We start from the raw sequence: 19012 nt of genomic DNA on the forward strand, positions 1-19012 counted from the left end.
TTTTGCTCATTTTTTTGCTGCTGTTTGTGTGTGGGGTTTAGGGGGGTTTGGTGTTCGATATTTTTCTTTGAACGTGTTGCTTCCATGGTTCTTCTTTGTTCGTGTCTGACTGTGGGGAAGACAGATTCCAGGGTTGTATACTGCACACGATCTTTGATAATAAATGTACTTTCAATCTATGCATCTTTAGTTCCATCACCATCTGGTGTGGAGGGGCCACTGCACAGGATCGGAAAAAGCTGCAGACAGTTGCAAACTCAGCCAGCTTCCTCACGGGCACTAGCCTCCCCAGTATTGAGGACATACTCAAAAGGTGATGACTTAAAAAGGCAGCATCTGTCATCCAGGAGCCCCATCACCCAGGACATGCTCTCTTCTTATTGCCACCGTCAAGGAGGAGGTACAGGAGCTTGAAAATACAAACTCAATGTGTTAGAAACAGCTTCTTCCCCTCCACCATCAGATTTCTGAATGAACAATGATCCCATGAATACTAACTCATTATATTTTTCCTCTTTTTTTGCTCTCTTTTTGCATTATATATTTAATTTAAGATTTTGTATATATTTCTTATTGTAATTTATAGTTTTTATTATTATGTATTTCAATCTACTGCTGACACAAAACAACATATTTTGTGACATACACTGGGGATAATAAACAGCAGAATCAGGTTTAATATCACCGGCATATGTCGTGAAATTTGTTGTTCTGTGGCAGCAGTACAATGCAATACAAATAATAAAACAGTAAATTACAAAAATTAAATAAAAATAAGTAGTGCAAATAGAAAAACAAATAGTGAGGAGGTGTTCATGTCCATTCAGAAATCTGACGGCAGAAGGGAAGAAGCAGTTCTTGAACTGCTGAGGTTAGAAACTGATTCTGATTCTAAATGAACCCTACTCAAGATAAAGCAGAAACACAAGGCGAAAATGACAAGGCTCACTCGGAGGAATGAGAAACAACACTGCTGAAATGGGGTACCTGATGGTTGTGTGGTCTGTGGCATCTGCTGGCTTCGCGCTGCGTTGTATTGAACCGTAGCGACAGGCCTGAACTGTTGGGTTGCTGAGGTAGTGTACTGGCCAGAAGGGCAGTAATACACCGGCATCTGAAAGAGATTCACACAGAACCTGTCACTTGCAGTCTTTAAGCAATTTATTCAAAAGTTTAGCTTTATTTGTCAGATGCACATCAAAACATGGGGTGGCTGGAGTGAATTGAATTGATTTGAATTTTCTTACATTCTTCACAAACATGAGTAAAAATCTTTACGTTACATCTCTGTCTAAATGTGCAATGTGCAATCATAGTAATTTATAATAAATAGAACAGTCAATGTAACATAGAAATGCATTCCGATCAGTGTGAGTTAATCAGTCTGATGGTCTGGTGGAAGAAGCTGTCCCAGAGCCTGTTGGTCCTGGCTTTTATGTTGTGGTACTGTTTCCCGGATGGTAGCAGCTGGAATAGATTGTGGTAGGGGTGACTCCATTCCCTTCAGGCCCTTTTATCACACCTGTCTTTGTAAATGTCCTGAATCATGGGAAGTTCACAACTACAGATGCACCACTCTGCAGAATCCTGCAATTAAGGGAAGTACAATTTCCATACTAGGCAGTGATGCAGCCAGTCAGGATGCTCTCAATTGTGCCCCCGTAGAACTTAGGATTTGGGGGCCAATACCAAACTTCCTCGACTGCCTGAGGTGAAAGAGGTGTTCTTGTGCCTTTTTCACCACATCTGGTGTGTACAGACCATGTGAGGTCCTCGGTGATGTGGATGCCGAGGAACTTAAAGCTGTTCACCCTCTCAACCCCAGATCCATTGACGTCAATAGCGGTTAGCTCATCTCCGTTCCTCCTGTAATCCACAACTAGTTCCATTGTTCTTGTGACATCGAGAGAGAGGTTGTTTTCTTGACAACACGGCGTCAGAGAGATGACTTCTTTCCTGTAGGCCACCTTGTTATTGTTTGAAATTACGCCAATCAATGTAGTGTCATCTGCAAATTTAATTATCAGATTAGAGCTGTGGGTGGCGACACAGTCATGGGTATTCAGGAGTAAAAGAGGGGACTCAGTACACAGCCATGAGGGGCACCTGTGTTGAGAGTCAGAGGGATGGAGGTGAGGGAGCCCACTCTTACCACCTGCTAGTGTACAGGGAGGGGAAGCACCTTTGGTGAGGGGACTTTTTGTGCTCATTCTGGGGCAGCTTACTCATATTTGGTCCCCACCAGACACTCAGCTCTCACCTATGGCACCAAGTAGCTGTTTGTATGCAATAGCGTCCATACCCTGGTACACCACATCGACAGGCAGGCTAAACCAGGTGAAGGCAGCCAGCAGGTCTCATACTCTTGTGAGACAGGGACATGCCAGTCCTAGTATTGCAAGTCAGCTCCAATGGACTGGGCAGATGAGATCTACAGTGAGATCCAACGGCCAGGTAGATGGTACAGTAACACTCCATGGAGAGCGAAGGGCACTACGAGGCATGGAAGGTGTCATGGTTACCCACTGCAACCAAGGAAGACCCCAGTTTGTGACGCCTGTTCGTACCACTGGACCCAGACTTCTGAGTTCAAGCGGGTGGAACTGCCCCAGTGCAACAGCATTCCCACTTTAAATACTCTCCTGCACATCATCGTTGGACACGATGGACAACCACCATGCAAAGTTAAAGAGCTTCACCTTCATGCCTTGTCCACAAAGAAAATCAAGTGATTATTGGGTGAGGATGGGGATGGAGGCAAGTTAATTCCATAGAGATCTGGTTTTGTTGGAAGATTGGCAAGTCCCCTTTAAGTCAAGGCAAAATGGTTTATGAGTAGTGACCAATTAGTGATCGGGATTGATCGGCAAAAACAAATTAAAATAAGGCAGTGCAAGCAGAGTGCCCTTTGTTGGAATGGCCGTTGTTGGTGTAGGCAGTGTTAATGTGGGGAGTTTGAGGCTTTAAATCTTTGAGGCTTCAGGGAAACACAAAGGAGGTTCTGTGGATGAGAACAAGATTCCCAGATGGTATATTTCCTCCCAGGTACTAAGGTCCTCAGCATGTTTAAGTGGGAGGCTGAGTAGCCAGAAGTTGTGGTCCATGTAGGCACCAGTGATATAAGTAGGAAGAATGACAAGGTTCTGCAAAGTGAGTTCAGGGAGTTAGGTGCTAAGTTAAAGGGCAGGATCTCCAGAGTTGTGTTCTTAGGATTGCTACTGTGCCAGCTGCTAGTGTGGTTAGAACTAGGAAGTAAATACGACTTTACACGTGGCTGCAGAGTTGGTGTAGGAGGGAGTTTTAGATCATTGGGCTCTGCTCCAGGGAAGGTGGGGCCTGTACAGAAGAGATGGTTTGCACCGGAATTGGAGGGGGACTGTTTGGTATGGTGGCTACTGCGCAGGATCCAAATAAGCAGCAGAGAGTTGTAAACTTAGTCAGCTCCATCATGAGCACTAGCCTCCACGGTATCCAGGACACCTTCAAGGAGCAATGCCTTCTGAACGTGTGAGGAAACCACAGCATCCGGAGGAAACCTACACGATCATGGGGAGAACATACAGACTCCTTATGGACAGCAGAGCGAATTGAACCCCATTCGGTGATCACTGGCACTGTAAGTGCAGGTAACTGCTATGCTATAGTGTATCAGATACGATGCATGCAGTCATGCACTTTTATTTGAGATTTAGTCCATAACTCCCAATGCTTAACTAGGCTACACTTATCTGATACCCACACAAAATGCTGGCGGAACTCAGCAGGTCAGGTAGCATCTATGGAGGGGAATAAACAGTCGGTATTTTGGGCTGAGAATCTTCATCAGGATGGAACATGGACTGTTGCACATAACCAAAAAGAAGGCAGAGCTGGGGCTTATGCCGGTTACATATCTCATACCTGGGCAGACGGTTGCTGTATAAATCCTTGTGGTGGCTGCAGCACTTGCTGGGACATGGGCTGTCCAGATCCAGTAAAACTACCTGGGGTCAGCTGACTTGGTGACGCCATGACGTAGTTAGCTTGCTGGGGTGCCTGAGGCAAAATGGGTGGCGGGTAGACAGAACCAGATGGCGGCTCAGCGGTATCCCCCGACGACTGCCTGCTTAAACTCATCTGGTTAAACTGGGAGGCCAAATCTTCTCGCTGTGATGAAGTCATCAAATAATAATGAGTACAGTCTGCTGAAGGATTCCTCCAAGAGTATTAACATTAGAGAAAAACACTGCTGACTTTATAAACACAAGAGATTCTGCAAGTGCTGGAAATCCAAAACAACACATACATACACAAAATGCTGGAGGAACTCACAAGGTCAGGCAGCATCAATGGAGAGGAATAAACAGTTGATGTTTGAAGGGTCTCGGTTCAAATTGTCGACTGTTAATCTTCTCCATAGATGCCGCCTGACTTGCTGAGTTCCTCCAGCATTTTGTGTGTGCTAATCTGTCCATAGGAATTTATGCTGTGCTTGGTTACATTCCATGGTCACAAACCGTGAACAAAAAAGGAAGTTTTGAATTTAGAAGTAACCTTTTTAGCAAATTGGGTTGTAACCCAATATCAATGGATAAACAAAACTCACATTCTATCATGAATTACTGGATTAATCTGGAACATAGATTATAGGGCGTCCAGTAGTGTAGTGGTTAGCACAACGCTTTACAGTACAGGTGACCCGGGTTCAATTCCCACCACTACCTGTAAGGAATTTGTATGTTCTTCCTGTGACTGCGTGGCTTTCTTCCGGGTGCTCCGGATTCTTCCCACAGTCCAAATAATGAACCGGTAGGTAGGTTAATTGGTCATTGTAAATTGTCCCGTGATTAGGCTCAGATTAAATCAGGGTTTGCTGGGCAGCATGGTTCGAAGGGCTGATTCTGTGCTATACCTCAATAAAATATAGTGCAGTACAGGCTCTTAAACACACAATGTTTCCCAAAAGGTAAGATTAATCTAACTCTTCCCTCCTACATAGCTCTCCATTGTTCTATCATTCATGTGCCGATTTAAGAGTCTCTAAATTCTAAATGCCTCTAATGTATCTGCCTCTATCACCACCCCTGGAAGGGCGTTCTACACACCTACTACTCTCTGTGTAATAAACTTACCTCTGACATCCCCTTATACTTTTCTCCAATCACCTGGAAATTATGCCCCTTGCATTAGCCATTTCCGCCCTGGGAGAACGTCTGGCTGTTCACTTAATCTATACCTCATATCAGCTTATACACCTCTATCTCCTCCTCATTTGCTTCAGGCAGAAAGGACCTAGCTTGCTCAACCATAAGACATGGCCTCCAGTCCAGGCAGAATCTCCACTGCACTCTCTTCAGAGTTTCCATTTCCTTCCTATAATGAGGTGACCTGAACTTTTGACCTCCAAGTTTGCAGATGACACGAAGCTGGGCGGCAGTGTTAGCTGTGAGGAGGATGCTAAGAGGATGCAGGGTGACTTGGATAGGTTAGGTGAGTGGGCAAGTTCATGGCAGATGCAATTTAATCTGGATAAATGTGAGGTTATCCACTTTGGTTGCAAGAACAGGAAAACAGATTATTATCTGAATGGTGGCCGATTAGGAAAAGGGGAGATGCAACGAGACCTGGATGTCATTGTACACCAGTCATTGAAGGTGGGCATGCAGGTACAGCAGGCGGTGAAAAAGGCAAATGGTATGTTGGCATTCATAGCAAAAGGATTTGAGTACAGGAACAGGGAGGCTCTACTACAGTTGTACAAGGCCTTGGTGAGACTGCACCTAGAGTATTGTGTGCAGTTTTGGTCCCCTAATCTGAGGAAAGACATTCTTGCCATAGAGGGAGTACAAAGAAGGTTCACCAGATTGATTCCTGGGATGGCAGGACTTTCATATGAAGAAAGACTGGATCGACTAGGCTTATACTCACTGGAATTTAGAAGATTGAAAGGGGATCTTATTGAAACGTATAAAATTCTAAAGGGATTGGACAGGCTAGATGCAGGAAGATTGTTTCCGATGTTGGGGAAGTCCAGAACGAGGGGTCACAGTTTAAGGATAAAGGGGAAGCCTTTTAGGACCGAGATGAGGAAAAACTTCTTCACACAGAGAGTGGTGAATCTGTGGAATTCTCTGCCACAGGAAACAGTTGAGGTCGGTTCATTGGCTATATTTAAGAGGAAGTTAGATATGGCCTTTGTGGCTAAAGGGATCAGGGGGTATGGAGAGAAAGCAGGTGCAGGGTTCTGAGTTGGATGATCAGCCATGATCATACTGAATGGCGGTGCAGGCTCGAAGAGCCGAATGGCCTACTCCTGCACCTATTTTTTTATGTTTCTATGTTTCTATGAACTGAACACAATACTGCAAGTAAAAGTAGAGAAAATTTACAAGGACGTTGTCACGACCTGAGTTTAGCGGAAATATTGGATAGCTTAGGACTTTATATCCAGGAGCGTAAGAGAATGAGGGGAGATTTGATAGAAGTATACAAAATGATGAGAGGTATAGACAGGGTAAATACAAGCCGGCTCTCTCCCTTGAGGGTGGGTGAGATTAGACCCAAGGGTTATAGGCTTAGAGTGAAAGGTGAAATATTTAAGCTGAACCTGAGGGGGATCTTCTTCACTCAGACAGTGGTGAGAGTGTGGGATGAGCTGCCAGGAGAAGTGGTGGATGTGGGTTTGAATACACTGTTTAAGAGACGTTTGGATAAATAAATCAATGGGAGGGGTGTGGGTCAATGGGACTAGGCAGAATAATGGGTTTGCATGGATTGGATGGACCAAAGGGCCTTTTTTTATACTGTGCTGCTCTCTGACCTGGAAGATAAGAAGAAGCGCTACTGCATTTGTTCCTCTCTAACACAGGAACACTGAAGCCAACCATAACTAACAAGCACTGGCTCAGCTCCTATTGACCAGCTCAAAGAGGACCAAAAACTTTTTAAAAATTGTGCAGATGGTATAAGTATCTTATAGAACAGAGAACATTACAGCATGGGAACAGGCCATTCAGCTCACAGTGTTGTGCCAAACCAATTAAATTAGTAATCAAATAGCCAATCAGACTAATTCCCTCTGCCTACACATTGTCCATATCCTTCCATTTCCTCACATAAATATGTCTATTCTTATGTGTCTTACAAGTCCCTAGTTTATCTGCATCTGCTACCACCCCATGCACCCAGCACTATCTGTGTAAGTAAAATTGCCCCTCACATCTCCTTTGCAATAACCTCCTCTCACCTTAAGTGCATGCATTCTAATATCAGACATTTCAAACCTAGGCAAAAAGGTACCATCTGTCTCATTTATCAATGCCTCTCATAATCTTACAAACCTCTATTAGATCCTCTCTCAGCCTTCACCACTCCAGAGAAACAAGCCAAGTTTGTCCAACCTCTCGTTATAGCACAAGTCCTCTAATTCAGGCAGCATTGTGGTGAACCTCCTCTGCACCATCTCCAAAGCAAGCTAGGTCTTGATAGTAACGTTAAACAGACAAGAGGAAGTCAGATAGCCTGTTCCTTCCTCCACTTATTCTTTAAAATTTTGGTGGTTTTTCTTTTATTGAGCATTCAAAAATTAAATAATGTCATTTTCTTGGATAGTTATAAGTTAATTAACCCTTAGAAACAGTTTTCATGTGTGTTTTGAGGGTCTGGTAACATACATCTGTTTAATAATAAGACTTCCAAAACAATGACTGTTTGTTCATCTCCATAGATGCTGCCTGACCTCCTGAATTTCTCCAGGGCCTTGTATTTGCTCCTCTGGTTTTCCAGCACCTGCAGAATCTCTTGGCTAAGACTTTCAAATTTATTGTTTTTTTTCATTCACAATATATTATTTATCAATATGAAAATTCATCAGTGTAAATCAACTTGCTTCTGTCTACAACACACAAAATGCTGGAGGAACTCTGCAGGCAGAGTACAGTCGATGTTTTGAGCCAAGACCCTTCAAGTAGGTCCTGCCGAAGGGTTTCAGCCTGAAACGCCAACTGTTTACTCTCTTCCATAGATGCTGCCTGGCCTGCTGAGTTCCTCCAGCGTCTTGTGTGTGTTGTTCTGGATTTCCAGCATCTGCAGATTTTCTCTTGTTTGATTCTGTCTATAATTATTATTACTTTTCTGATTTAGTTTTCACACTTTCTCACAAATATTTTGGCAAGTGATATAGATATAATGTCAAACACGAATTATCAACTATGGTTAATATAGTCAAGAGTCAGACTGCATTTGGAGGATTGTGAGCAGATTTGGGCTCCTTATCGAAGAAAAGACATGCTGGTACTGGAGAGGAATCCAGAAGTGGTTCATGAGGATGACTCCAGGAAAGAAAGAGTTAATGTTTGAGGAGCATTTGATGGCTCCGGGCCTGTACTTACTGGAGTTAAGAAGAATGAGGTGGGGTGGGGGTGGGAGTCTCATTGGAACCTATCGAACATTGGAAAGCTTAGATAGAGAGGATGTGGAGAGGATGTTTCCCAAAATGGAAAGCATAGCCTCAGAGTAGAGGGACATTCATTTAGAACGGAGATGAGGAGGAATTTCTTCATCCAGAGGGTAGTGATTCCTTGAAGTTCATTGCCGCGGGAAAATGGGGAGACCAAGTCATTTGGGTATATTTAAAGCAGAGATTGATTGATTCTTGATTAGTCAGGATTTCAAAGGTTAGGGGAGAGGTCAGGAGAATAGGATTGAGAGGGATAATAAATCAGCCATGTTGGAATGTCAGAGCAGACTCGATGGGCCAAATGGCCTAATTCTGCTCCTGTGCCTTTTGGTCTTATGTCTTAATAGTCACCCTGAAAGTGAAGCACATAAACAAACTTATTACATTTATACACACATTGCAAATATTAGAGTTAATACATAGAAACCAGAAATAAATGTTTTGATGTACCACAGGAAACTGCTGCGTGGGCGAAACAGGCAGTAGGTGCTGGGAAGGATAAGAAGCGGCTGGATACTGTCCCGTCTGAGAAGAAGACTGCATTGTTTGCACAGGCTGAGAAAAGAATTAATTACCAATATCAGATATTGAAGCTACACTGCAGAGATCTACAGAGAACTGAAATTTGACATGCAAGGAACAAAAGGGATAATAAATCAGCCATGATGGAATGATGGAGTAGACTTGATGGGTCAAAAGCCCTAACTCTGCTTCCTTGTTTTATGGTCCAAATCAAACACCCACTAAGATACCGGCAGTTTTCTGTGTTTGCTATATATTTCAATGGAGACACAAATCATCAATAGTTTGGCGTCACGGGTACAGTAGATAGGGCCATAAACAGAGCTATTGGCACATTGGCCTTCATAAATCAAACTATAGACAACTGGAAATGGAATGTTATCTTGAAGTTGCATTAGGAGTTGGTGAGGCAATTTGGAGTATTGTGTTCAATTCTGGTCACCTACCTAGAGGAAAGATATCAATAAGATTGAAAGACTAAAATTATAGGAAAGGTTGAATAGGTTAGGACTTTATTCCCTGGAGCATAGGAGAATGTGGTGAGATTTGATAGAGGTATAGAAAATTATGAGGGGTATAGATAGGTTAAATGCTTACAGGTTTTTTTCCACTGAGTTTGGGTGAATTGAGGCTAGAGCTAGAGGTCATGGGTTGAGGGTGACAGGTGAAATGCTTAAGGAGAACATGAGGCGGAATTTCTTCTCTCAGGGTAGGGCGAGAGTGTGAAACGGGCAAGTGGTGAATGCGGGTTTGATTTCAATACTTATGTGGAAATTGGATAGGAAAATGGATGGGAGGGTTATGTTTAAGGTGTAAATATTCTTACAAATTCATTCTCTTATGACATAAAAAGAGATATCCAGTAAAACGTTGGGTGGGCCACATTTGGGATATTTTTTTATTCACTTCTATAGATGCTGCCTGGCCTGCTGAGTCCCTCCAGCAGTTTGTGTGTGTTGCTTGGATTTCCAGCATCTGCAGATCTCTCGGGTTTGAATATTGTGTTTGGTCTAGTTACCTCATCATAGGAAGTATGCAAAGCCTTTGCAGACGGTGCACAAGAGGTTCACTAGGAGGTTGCCTGCATTAGATGTATGAGAAGATGTTGCACAAACTAGGGCTGTTTTCTCTGAGCGTTAGAGACTGAGGGGAGACCTGATAGAGGTTTCTAAAATGACAAGAGGCCTAGATAGCGAAGGCAGTCAGAATCTTTTCTCCAGGGTAGAAACATCAAACACCAGGTGATATGCTTTTAAAGTTACAGAAGGGAAGTTTAAATTGATGTGAGGTCCTATTTATTTTCTATTCAAAGAGTGGTAGGTGCCTGGAATAAGTTAGACCATCAGACCATACCATATAGGAACAGAAATAGGCCATTTGGCCCATCAAATCTGCCCCACCATTTCATCATTGCTGATCCATTTCCCTCTCAGCCCCAATCTCCTGCCTTCTCCCCATATCCCTTCATGCCTTGACCAATCAAGAATCTATCAATCTCTGCCTTAAATAAACCCAATGACTTGGCCTCCACAGCCGCCTGTGCTAATGAATTCCACACATTCACCACTCTCTAACTAAAGATATTCTTCCTCATCTCTGCTCTAAAAGGATGTCCCTGTATTCTGAGGCTATGTCCTCTGGTCCTAGACTTCCCCACCATAGGAAACAGCCTCTCCACATCCACTCTATAAAGGTTTTTCAACATTCAATAGGTTTCAGTGAGATCACCCCTCATTCTACTGAATTCCTGAGTACAGGCTCAGAGACGTCAGTGACTCCTCATATAAGAAGCCTTTCAATCCCGGAATCATTTTCATGAACCTCCTTTGAACCCTTTTCAAGTAAGCACATCCTTTCTTAGATAAGGCGCCCAAAACTGCTCACAATACTCCAAATGCAGCTTCACCAGGGCCTTATAAAGAGTTACCATGGATCATAGTGGAAGCAGGCAGTTTACTGTTTTAGGTATACATGAATATGAAGGGACTGGAGGGATATCAATGATACACAGGAGAAAGTATTTTAGTGAAGACTGACATTAAGACTGGCACAACGTCATGGGCCAGATGGTGCACACTGTTCTATTTTCATTGTCCATTCAAACTGCTGAGGTTACACCAGTTCTGAGGACGTAGCACAAAGACCAGCCCATGATGTTGTGTCATCTTTTTAATCTACTCCAAGATCAAGCTAACCCTCCCCTCTAACATAACTTTCCATTTTTCTAATATCCATCTGCCTATCTAAGAGTTTCTTAATTTTCCCCAATGTATCTGATGTCAAAGGCCAATGTTAAGAAGAGATTTGAGGTACTGAGTGCACCATCAGCAATCAAGAAACAGCCTTCCCCAATGCCTTTCAAATCATTGACTTCAGTCAAGCTGGTTTGGAGAAATCTCTGCCCAGTTATCATCAACATATCACTTGCAGCATGAGGGATCCCAACAACCTCGGTCACTGTTATACTACAATTTGGAATGCCTATCGATCCTTGCATAGACTGCGTTTTGGGAAATCTGATCATTTGTCTGTCTTCCTTCTACCTGCATACAGTCAGAAGCTAAAGAGTGAGACTCCAGAGATAAGGACAACAAAGGGATGGTTACTGGAGGCAGAGAAGTGGCTATGGGACTGCTTCGAGTTGGTGGACTGGGCCACGTTCAAGGACTAATCAGAGGACCTGAATGAATACACTACAGTTGTTTTGGACTTTATAAAAATGGTTGCAGGCGAGTGTGTTCCCACAAAATCATTCCAAGTCTTTCCCAACCAGAAGCCCTAGGTGAACCATGAGGTCTGCAATCTGCTAAGGGTTAGAATAGTGGCATTCAGGTTTGGCAATGAAGCAAAATGCAAGAGGTCCAGGTACAATCTCTGGAAAGCCATCTGATGGGTGAAGTGATAATTCTGGACCACACTTGAATCACTGAAGGATGTTCAACAGCTGTGGCAGGGCTTGAATGCTATCACCTCGTACAGAGTGAAACCCAGCAGCATAGGTGACAACAATGTTTCAATCCCAGGCCAGCTCAATGCCTTTTATGTTCACCTTGACCATCAAAACATTGAGGTACCTTCACGAACTCCCACAGCTTCTGAAGACTCTGTGATTTCAGTCTCTGAGGCAAACATGAGGGCTGCCTTCAGCAGGGTGAATCTATGGAAAGCACCTCACCCAGACGGGGTACCTGGCTGAGTGCTAAAGACCTGTGCTGATCAACTGGCTGGAGAGTTCACTGATAGTTTTAGCCTCTTGCTTTGGCAGTCTCACCCACTTTAAGCAGGCTTCAATTATACAGGTGCCCAAGAAGAGTGTGGTAACCCGCCTCAGTGACTATCATCCACTGTGATGAAGTGCTTTGAGAGGCTGGTGATGAAACATTTCAACTCCTGCCTGAGAAGAAACTTGGATCCACTCCTACTATCACAAAAGGTCCACAGCAGATGCCATTTCATTGGCTCTTCACTCAACCCTGGAACATCTGGACAGCAAAGATGCATACATCAGGATGCTCTCCATCAACTACAGCTCGGTATTCAGTACTATTATCCCCTATAATTAATCAATAAGCTTCAAGATCTTGGCTTCAATACCTCCTTGTGCAATTGGATCCTCAATTTCCTCATTTGCAGACTCTAGTCAGTTCAGATTGGCAACAACATCTCCTCCAAATCTCCATCAGCACAGGTGCGCCACACAGCTATAAGCTTAGCCCCCTGGTCTACTCACTTTATATTTTTGAATGTGAAGCAAAGCTCAGCTCCAATGCCATATTTAAGTTTGCTGACCGTACCACTGTCATAGGCCGAATCAAAGGTGGTGACAAATCACCATATAGGAAGGAGATTGAAAACCTAGCAGATTGGTGCCACAACAACCTCTCACTCAATGTCAACAAGACCAAGGAGATGACTATTGACTCCAGGAGGAGAAAATCAGGGATCCACGAGCCAGTCTTCATTGGAGGACCAGAAATGGAGAGGGTCAGCAACTTTAAATTCCTTGTGTTATCATTTCAGAGGAATGAGCTGCTACTGGAAGCGGTGGAAGCGGGTTTTATTACAGCATTTAAGAGTAGTTTGGATAAGTACGAGAGGGTGTGAAGGGTAGCATAAGAGTTCAGCATGGAGTTAATGGGCTGAAGTGTCTATTTCTTTGCTGTAGGGTCCTATGACCGTACTACAGGGGTTCCTAGCCTGGGGTCCACAGACCCCTTGCTTAATGGTATTGGGCCATGTCATAAAAAAAGTTGGGAACCCCTGCTATATAGAATCCCATGAGGTACTCTAGAAGTTGAAAGTGCTCTCCATCACAATATTACTCTGCGTGTGAAGATCCTGACAAAAGACTCTCGCAAATTTCTACAGATATTCTGTGGAGAGCATTCTAACTGGTTGCACCAACTGGTATAGTGGGGCAAATGTTCAGGATCGTACAAAGGGACAGGAAGTTACAAGCTCAGCCAGCTCCATCATGGACATTTGCCTCCCCAGCATCCAGAGCATCCTCAAATAGCGATCCCTCAAAAAGATGGCTTCCATCGTTAAGTTCAAAGTACTTTTATTATCAAAGTATCCATACATTAATCAACCTTGAGCTCTCCTTTCCTTACAGGCAGCCACAAAACAAGAAATCCAAAAGAACACATCAAAAAAGAAGACCGCCATACACCTTACATGCAGAGAAGGAAAAAAAACCCAAATTGTGCAAAGAATAAAAGTAGGCAAATAGCGTTTAGAGCAGGGGTGTCAAACTCATTTTAGGTAACGGGCCGGATTGAGCAAAATGCAGCTTCATGCGGGCCGGATCAGTCGGACGCGAGTGAACGCAGCTTTCGTTGCCTCCGTTTTTTCAGCCTGCTCTCATGTGTCTCAGTCTCTGCTATAACTACAAAGTGTTTCACTTTACAAATTCCGTTTCTTATGAAGAAGACTGCCGAGCAAGACTGCCGAATAAACACTAAAAACCCTGAAAACCTGGTACCTGAATAAACTCAGCATTAGCCATATCATACGCCATAGGCGCTTCGATTACTGGGGCCAGCTTTAATAGTAATTAGATATTATCTCGCGGGCCAAAGATAATTCCACCGCGGGCCGGATTTGGCCCGCGGGCCTTGAGTTTGACATATATGGTTTAGAGCAAAGTGAGTCCTGAGACACAAAGCTGAAGCAGGCCACAGCCTCAGCTGCAGTGCAGAGCGGAGTAAACATTGTGACGGGCCTTGAATCTGCCTCCTTCCACTCTGACATTGCTCCGCTCCACTCGCCCCGACTTTGCCTCGACCTCGCCTTGACTTCACCTCGCACCCGCACACTTCGACCCTCGATTCAGCCTTGCCTCCACTTGCCTCTTCATTGTTTGCAGTGATTGTTTACCATAATTATTTTACAGAAAATGTGTTATTAATAAAGCATTTAGTTGTATTCCTGGTTTTGTTAGTGGCTGGCAAGTAGTTGCTTGCCTTCAGAAGCAACCCATCGCTCAGGGCAAGGAGGAGGTACAGGAGCCTGAAGACACAACTCAATGTTTTAGGAATAGCTTCTTCCCCTCCGCCATCAGATTTCTGAATGGACAATGAACCCATGTGCACTATTTCTCTCTTGTTTTCTTTATTTGTTCTCTTTTTGCTCTACTTATTTTATATATATTCCCCTCAGAACTAATCAATAATGATCAATAAGGTTCAAAATCTTATATATATATATTTTTTATATGGTAATATATAGTTCTTGAATTATGTATTACAATGTACTTCTGCCACAATGCAACATATTTCATGACACATGCCAGTAATGGTAAGCCTGGTTCTGATTCTGAACAGGGAATAAGACACATTTTGTCAACGGAACAGGTACAACAATGGTGTGGCTCACCTGTGGAACTAGATGACTGGGTATCTGCTGCTGCTGGGGCTGGGTCTGTGGAGTGGGTTGTTGCTGAGCCTGCCCAGGAAGCTGGCCTCGAACTGACTGTGGAAGAGTGGGCGGGTTGTAAATAGCCGGCGTCCCGTCAGGATTCACAAAGGGTTGGCCTGTAATACACACAATGAATACACCAAATAGAACTGCAGTAATTTAAATATTTAAACACATAAATCTGCTCGAGCTTAAATGTCTTCCTCTGTCAGTCTCTTAAATTTAAACAATCTTTCTCAAAAGATGAGATTTTTTTGAACTGTGGAATTCAATACCTAAAACTATACTGGATGCAGACTCAGTTGACACTTTTAAATGCCAACTCAAAAAAAAACTATTTATTTATTCTTGTTTTTATTTTGTCTTTTATTTTTCAGGTTTGACTATCCCATTGTAAAGCACTTTGGCCTACATTGTCTGTATGAAAAGTCCTCTATAAATAAGTTATTATTATAATTGCGAGGAAGAGTGGAGATGGAGCCCGAGCCCAAGAGCAAGGAAAGACGTGAGGTTTGGACAATTTAAGCACTGAGCCAGATTGGGGGGACGGGGTATCGGGTCCAGAGATGGGCGTCGCGCTGATGTTCCGCTTGCTGCTCGATGATGTTTACTCATCTCTGCACTGAACTGAGGAAGTGGCCTGCAACTATCTCACTTTTGTGAACTTCAGTTCGGAATGCTACTTGCTAACTTTTATTGTTTGCACAGCTTGTTTTCTTCTCTCTGCACAGTGGGTGTTTGACAGCCTTTTTAATGGGTTCTATTGGATTTCTTTGTCTTGTGAGGAGACAAATCTCAAGACTGTATAAAGTATACATACTTTGATAATAAATGCTTTGAACTTTATTTTAATTATTATAAAAGTTCAGATTTGTTACACAAGTCCATCACCCTTGAACTCCTAGCATAGAACTGCATCTGAAGTGAAGAAAAGGCATAGATTCTATTCTAGAGTTTAAGGATCAACACACACCCCAAGACTATAAGACCATAAGACATAGGAGCAGAAATAGGCTATTTGGCCCATTGAGTCTGTCCTCCATTCCATCATGGCTGATTTACTGTATTCTATATCCATCCGTTAATCTATAACTTATTTTATAATTTTTTTAATTCTTTGTCAAAGTTCAAAGTAAATTTATTATCAAAGTACATATACATCACCATATACGTACAACCCTGAGATTCATTTTCTTGTGGGCATACTCAGTAAACCTATAGTATAATAACCATAACAGAATCAGCTTGGGCGTTCAACCCGTATGCAGAAGATAACAAGCTGTACAAATACAAAAAATAGAAATAATAATAATAATAAATAAATAAATAATAAATATCGAGAACATGAGCTGAATAGTCCTTGAAAATAAAGTGAAGTTATCCCCTCTGGATCAAGAACTTGATAGTTGAGGGGTAGTAACTGTTCTTGAACCTGATGGTGTGGGGCTCTGAGGATCTTGGACCTTCTTCCTGATGGCAGCAGTGAGAAGAGAGCATGTTCTGGGTGGTGAGGATCTCTGATGATAGATACTGCTTTCCTGTGACAGCATTTCATGTAGGTGTGCTGAAAGGTGGGGAGGGCTTTACCCGCGATTGTTGAATCTTGTTTTTTTAGCTAATTGCACCAACACAGCACAGCAATTTCCTAATGTGTATATAGTGAATAAAGTTGATCCTTGATTGTTGATTTATTGTTCCTTTCAAAACCCTTCTCGTCTTCTCCCATGACCTTTGATGCCCCCACTAATGACAAACTTATCAATCTCTGCTTTAAATACACCCAATGACTTGGCCTCAACAGCCACCTGTGGCAATGATTTCCAGAGATTCACCACTCTCTGGCTAAAGAATGTCCTCCTCATCTCCATTCTACAGAGACATATCGGCATTAATGGAAAGCTTGTCGGATAAAAGGCTGAAGGCTAGTTCTTGCAGTCTTGTGAAAGAAGTTCAGTGGTAGAAGAGATAAAGTTAAGGATTAGTTTTATTTGTCACTTGTACATTGGAACTTACAGTGAAATGCGATCAACACAATCTGAGGAAGTGGTGGGGGCATCCAGCAAGAGTTGCCATGCTTCCAACATCAACGTAGCATGCCCACAACTTACTAACCCTAACCCTCAACCTTCTTTGGAACAGCCAGAGGACACCCACATGGTTACAGGGAGAATGTACAAATTCCTTACAGACAGCGGCAGGGATTGAACCCTGATCAGTCATCACCGGTGATATGAAGCGTGGTGCTATCCACCACACTTCTGATTCCATTGATATTTATTTGCATCGAGGTGTGGTAGCAATCACACTAACCTGTGTGTGGGTTTAACAGCAGGCTGCCAGGTGGTATTCCGGTGGCTTCCAGAGGAAGGAGGATGTAGCTTGTGTTGGGAGATGCCACCTGTCCACCCATTCCACCATCTGGGTAGGAGATGGACCCGGTGGAGCTGACTGACACCGGGATAACATTTGCACTGTGCAATGGCTGATGGCTCCTCGACAGAGAACCTGACGAGCCAGCACTACTGGAAGACTCCGAACCTAAAGAATGCAAAATACTGTTTAAACTTTGCAAGAACACGCTATGTTTAATGACTCACTTTCTAACAGAGCAAAGGATTTTCTTAAAACAGTGACAGAGCCTTGCCCTCTTTTGTTAATGTGACAACAGAGATTAAAACTGTCAGGCCTTCTCCAATGAAAACAATTCTTAACCATGCACTATGTTAACCTAGAACATAGGTTGTTACGGCACACCCCAGACCCTTGGGCCCACAATGTCATGTTGACATTTTAACTTACTCTAAGATGAATCTAACTCTTCATTTCCACATAGCCTTCCATTTTTCTCTCATACATGTGGCCATCTAAATGTCCATAATGTATCTGCATCTCCCACCATCCCTAGCAGCATGTTACATGAACCTATTGTACCTCTGTTGTATCCCCTGTACTTTCCTCAAAATACCTTAAAATTTTGATACTTTGATACTTGGAAGTGTGGAGGAGCAGAGGGATCTGGGGGTACATGTCCGCAGATCCCTGAAAGTTGCCTCACAGGTAGACAGGGTAGTTAAGAAAGCTTATGGGGTGTTAGCTTTCATAAGTCGAGGGATAGAATTTAAGAGTCGCGAGGTAATGATGCAGCTCTATAAAACTCTGGTTAGGCCACACTTGGAGTACTGTGTCCAGTTCTGGTTGCCTCACTATATGAAGGATATGGAAGCATTGGAAAGGGTACAGAGGAGATTTACCAGGATGCTGCCTGGTTTAGAGAGTATGGATTATGATCAGAGATTAAGGGAGCTAGGGCTTTACTCTTTGGAGAGAAGGAGGATAAGAGGAGACATAATAGAGGTGTACAAGATATTAAGGGGAATAGATAGGGTGGACAGCCAGTGCCTCTTCCCCAGGGCACCACTGCTCAATACAAGAGGACATGGCTTTAAGGTAAGAGGTGGGAAGTTCAAGGGGGATATTAGAGGAAGGTTTTTTACTTAGAGAGTGGTTGGTGCGTGGAATGCACTGCCCGAGTCAGTGGTGGAAGCAGATACACTAGTGAAATTTAAGAGACTACTAGATAGGTATAGGGAGGAATTTAAGGTGGGGGGGGTTATATGGGAGGCAGGGTTTAAGGGTCGGCACAACATTGTGGGCTGAAGAGCCCGTACTGTGCTGTACTATTCTAAGTTCTATTTTCTATAACGAGGTGACCAGAACAGAACACAATATTCCAAGTGTGGTCTAACTGGAGTTTTACAGAGCTGCAGCATTACCTCACAGCTCTTGAACTCAATCCCCTAATTAATGAAGGCAAAAACACCCTATGCCTTCTTAACCACCCTATTAACTTGTGTGGCAAAAGAATTTGTTATTTTCTACCCAATTCATTATATGAAGGATGCGGAAGCTTTAGAGAGGGTGGAGAGGAAATTTACCAGGATATTGCCAGGATAACAGAGCATGTTCTCTGAGATTAAAATTTCAGCTCTACAAATGCAGAGATCTATAAAAACTCTCCAACCGAGAGTACATGATGATAAGAGGCATAGATCAGGTGGATAGCCAGAGATGTTGTTCAAGGGTGGAAATGGCTAACATCAGAGGTAAAAGAGAGTGGATATCGGACCACTGGAA

The 19012-nt window shown here is 43.2% G+C and overlaps 1 protein-coding gene across 10 annotated transcripts in view; it reads right to left on the reverse strand.

Annotated features, from left to right (window-relative positions):
* LOC140721728 (cAMP-regulated phosphoprotein 21-like) overlaps positions 1–19012 on the reverse strand; it is a 342335-nt gene that overhangs the window by 58171 nt on the left and 265152 nt on the right. For all 10 annotated transcript variants that reach the window (XM_073036862.1, XM_073036911.1, XM_073037093.1 and 7 more), the window contains 5 exons: positions 17189–17416; positions 14837–14994; positions 8888–8992; positions 3901–4146; positions 988–1114 (listed from right to left, as the gene is read on the reverse strand). In XM_073036862.1, coding sequence (XP_072892963.1) covers positions 988–1114; positions 3901–4146; positions 8888–8992; positions 14837–14994; positions 17189–17416 — 864 coding nt within the window. The remainder of the gene's footprint in view (positions 1–987; positions 1115–3900; positions 4147–8887; positions 8993–14836; positions 14995–17188; positions 17417–19012) is intronic.

The sequence above is a fragment of the Hemitrygon akajei genome, chromosome 1, assembly GCF_048418815.1.
Source record: "Hemitrygon akajei chromosome 1, sHemAka1.3, whole genome shotgun sequence".
Classification (NCBI taxonomy): domain Eukaryota; kingdom Metazoa; phylum Chordata; class Chondrichthyes; order Myliobatiformes; family Dasyatidae; genus Hemitrygon; species Hemitrygon akajei.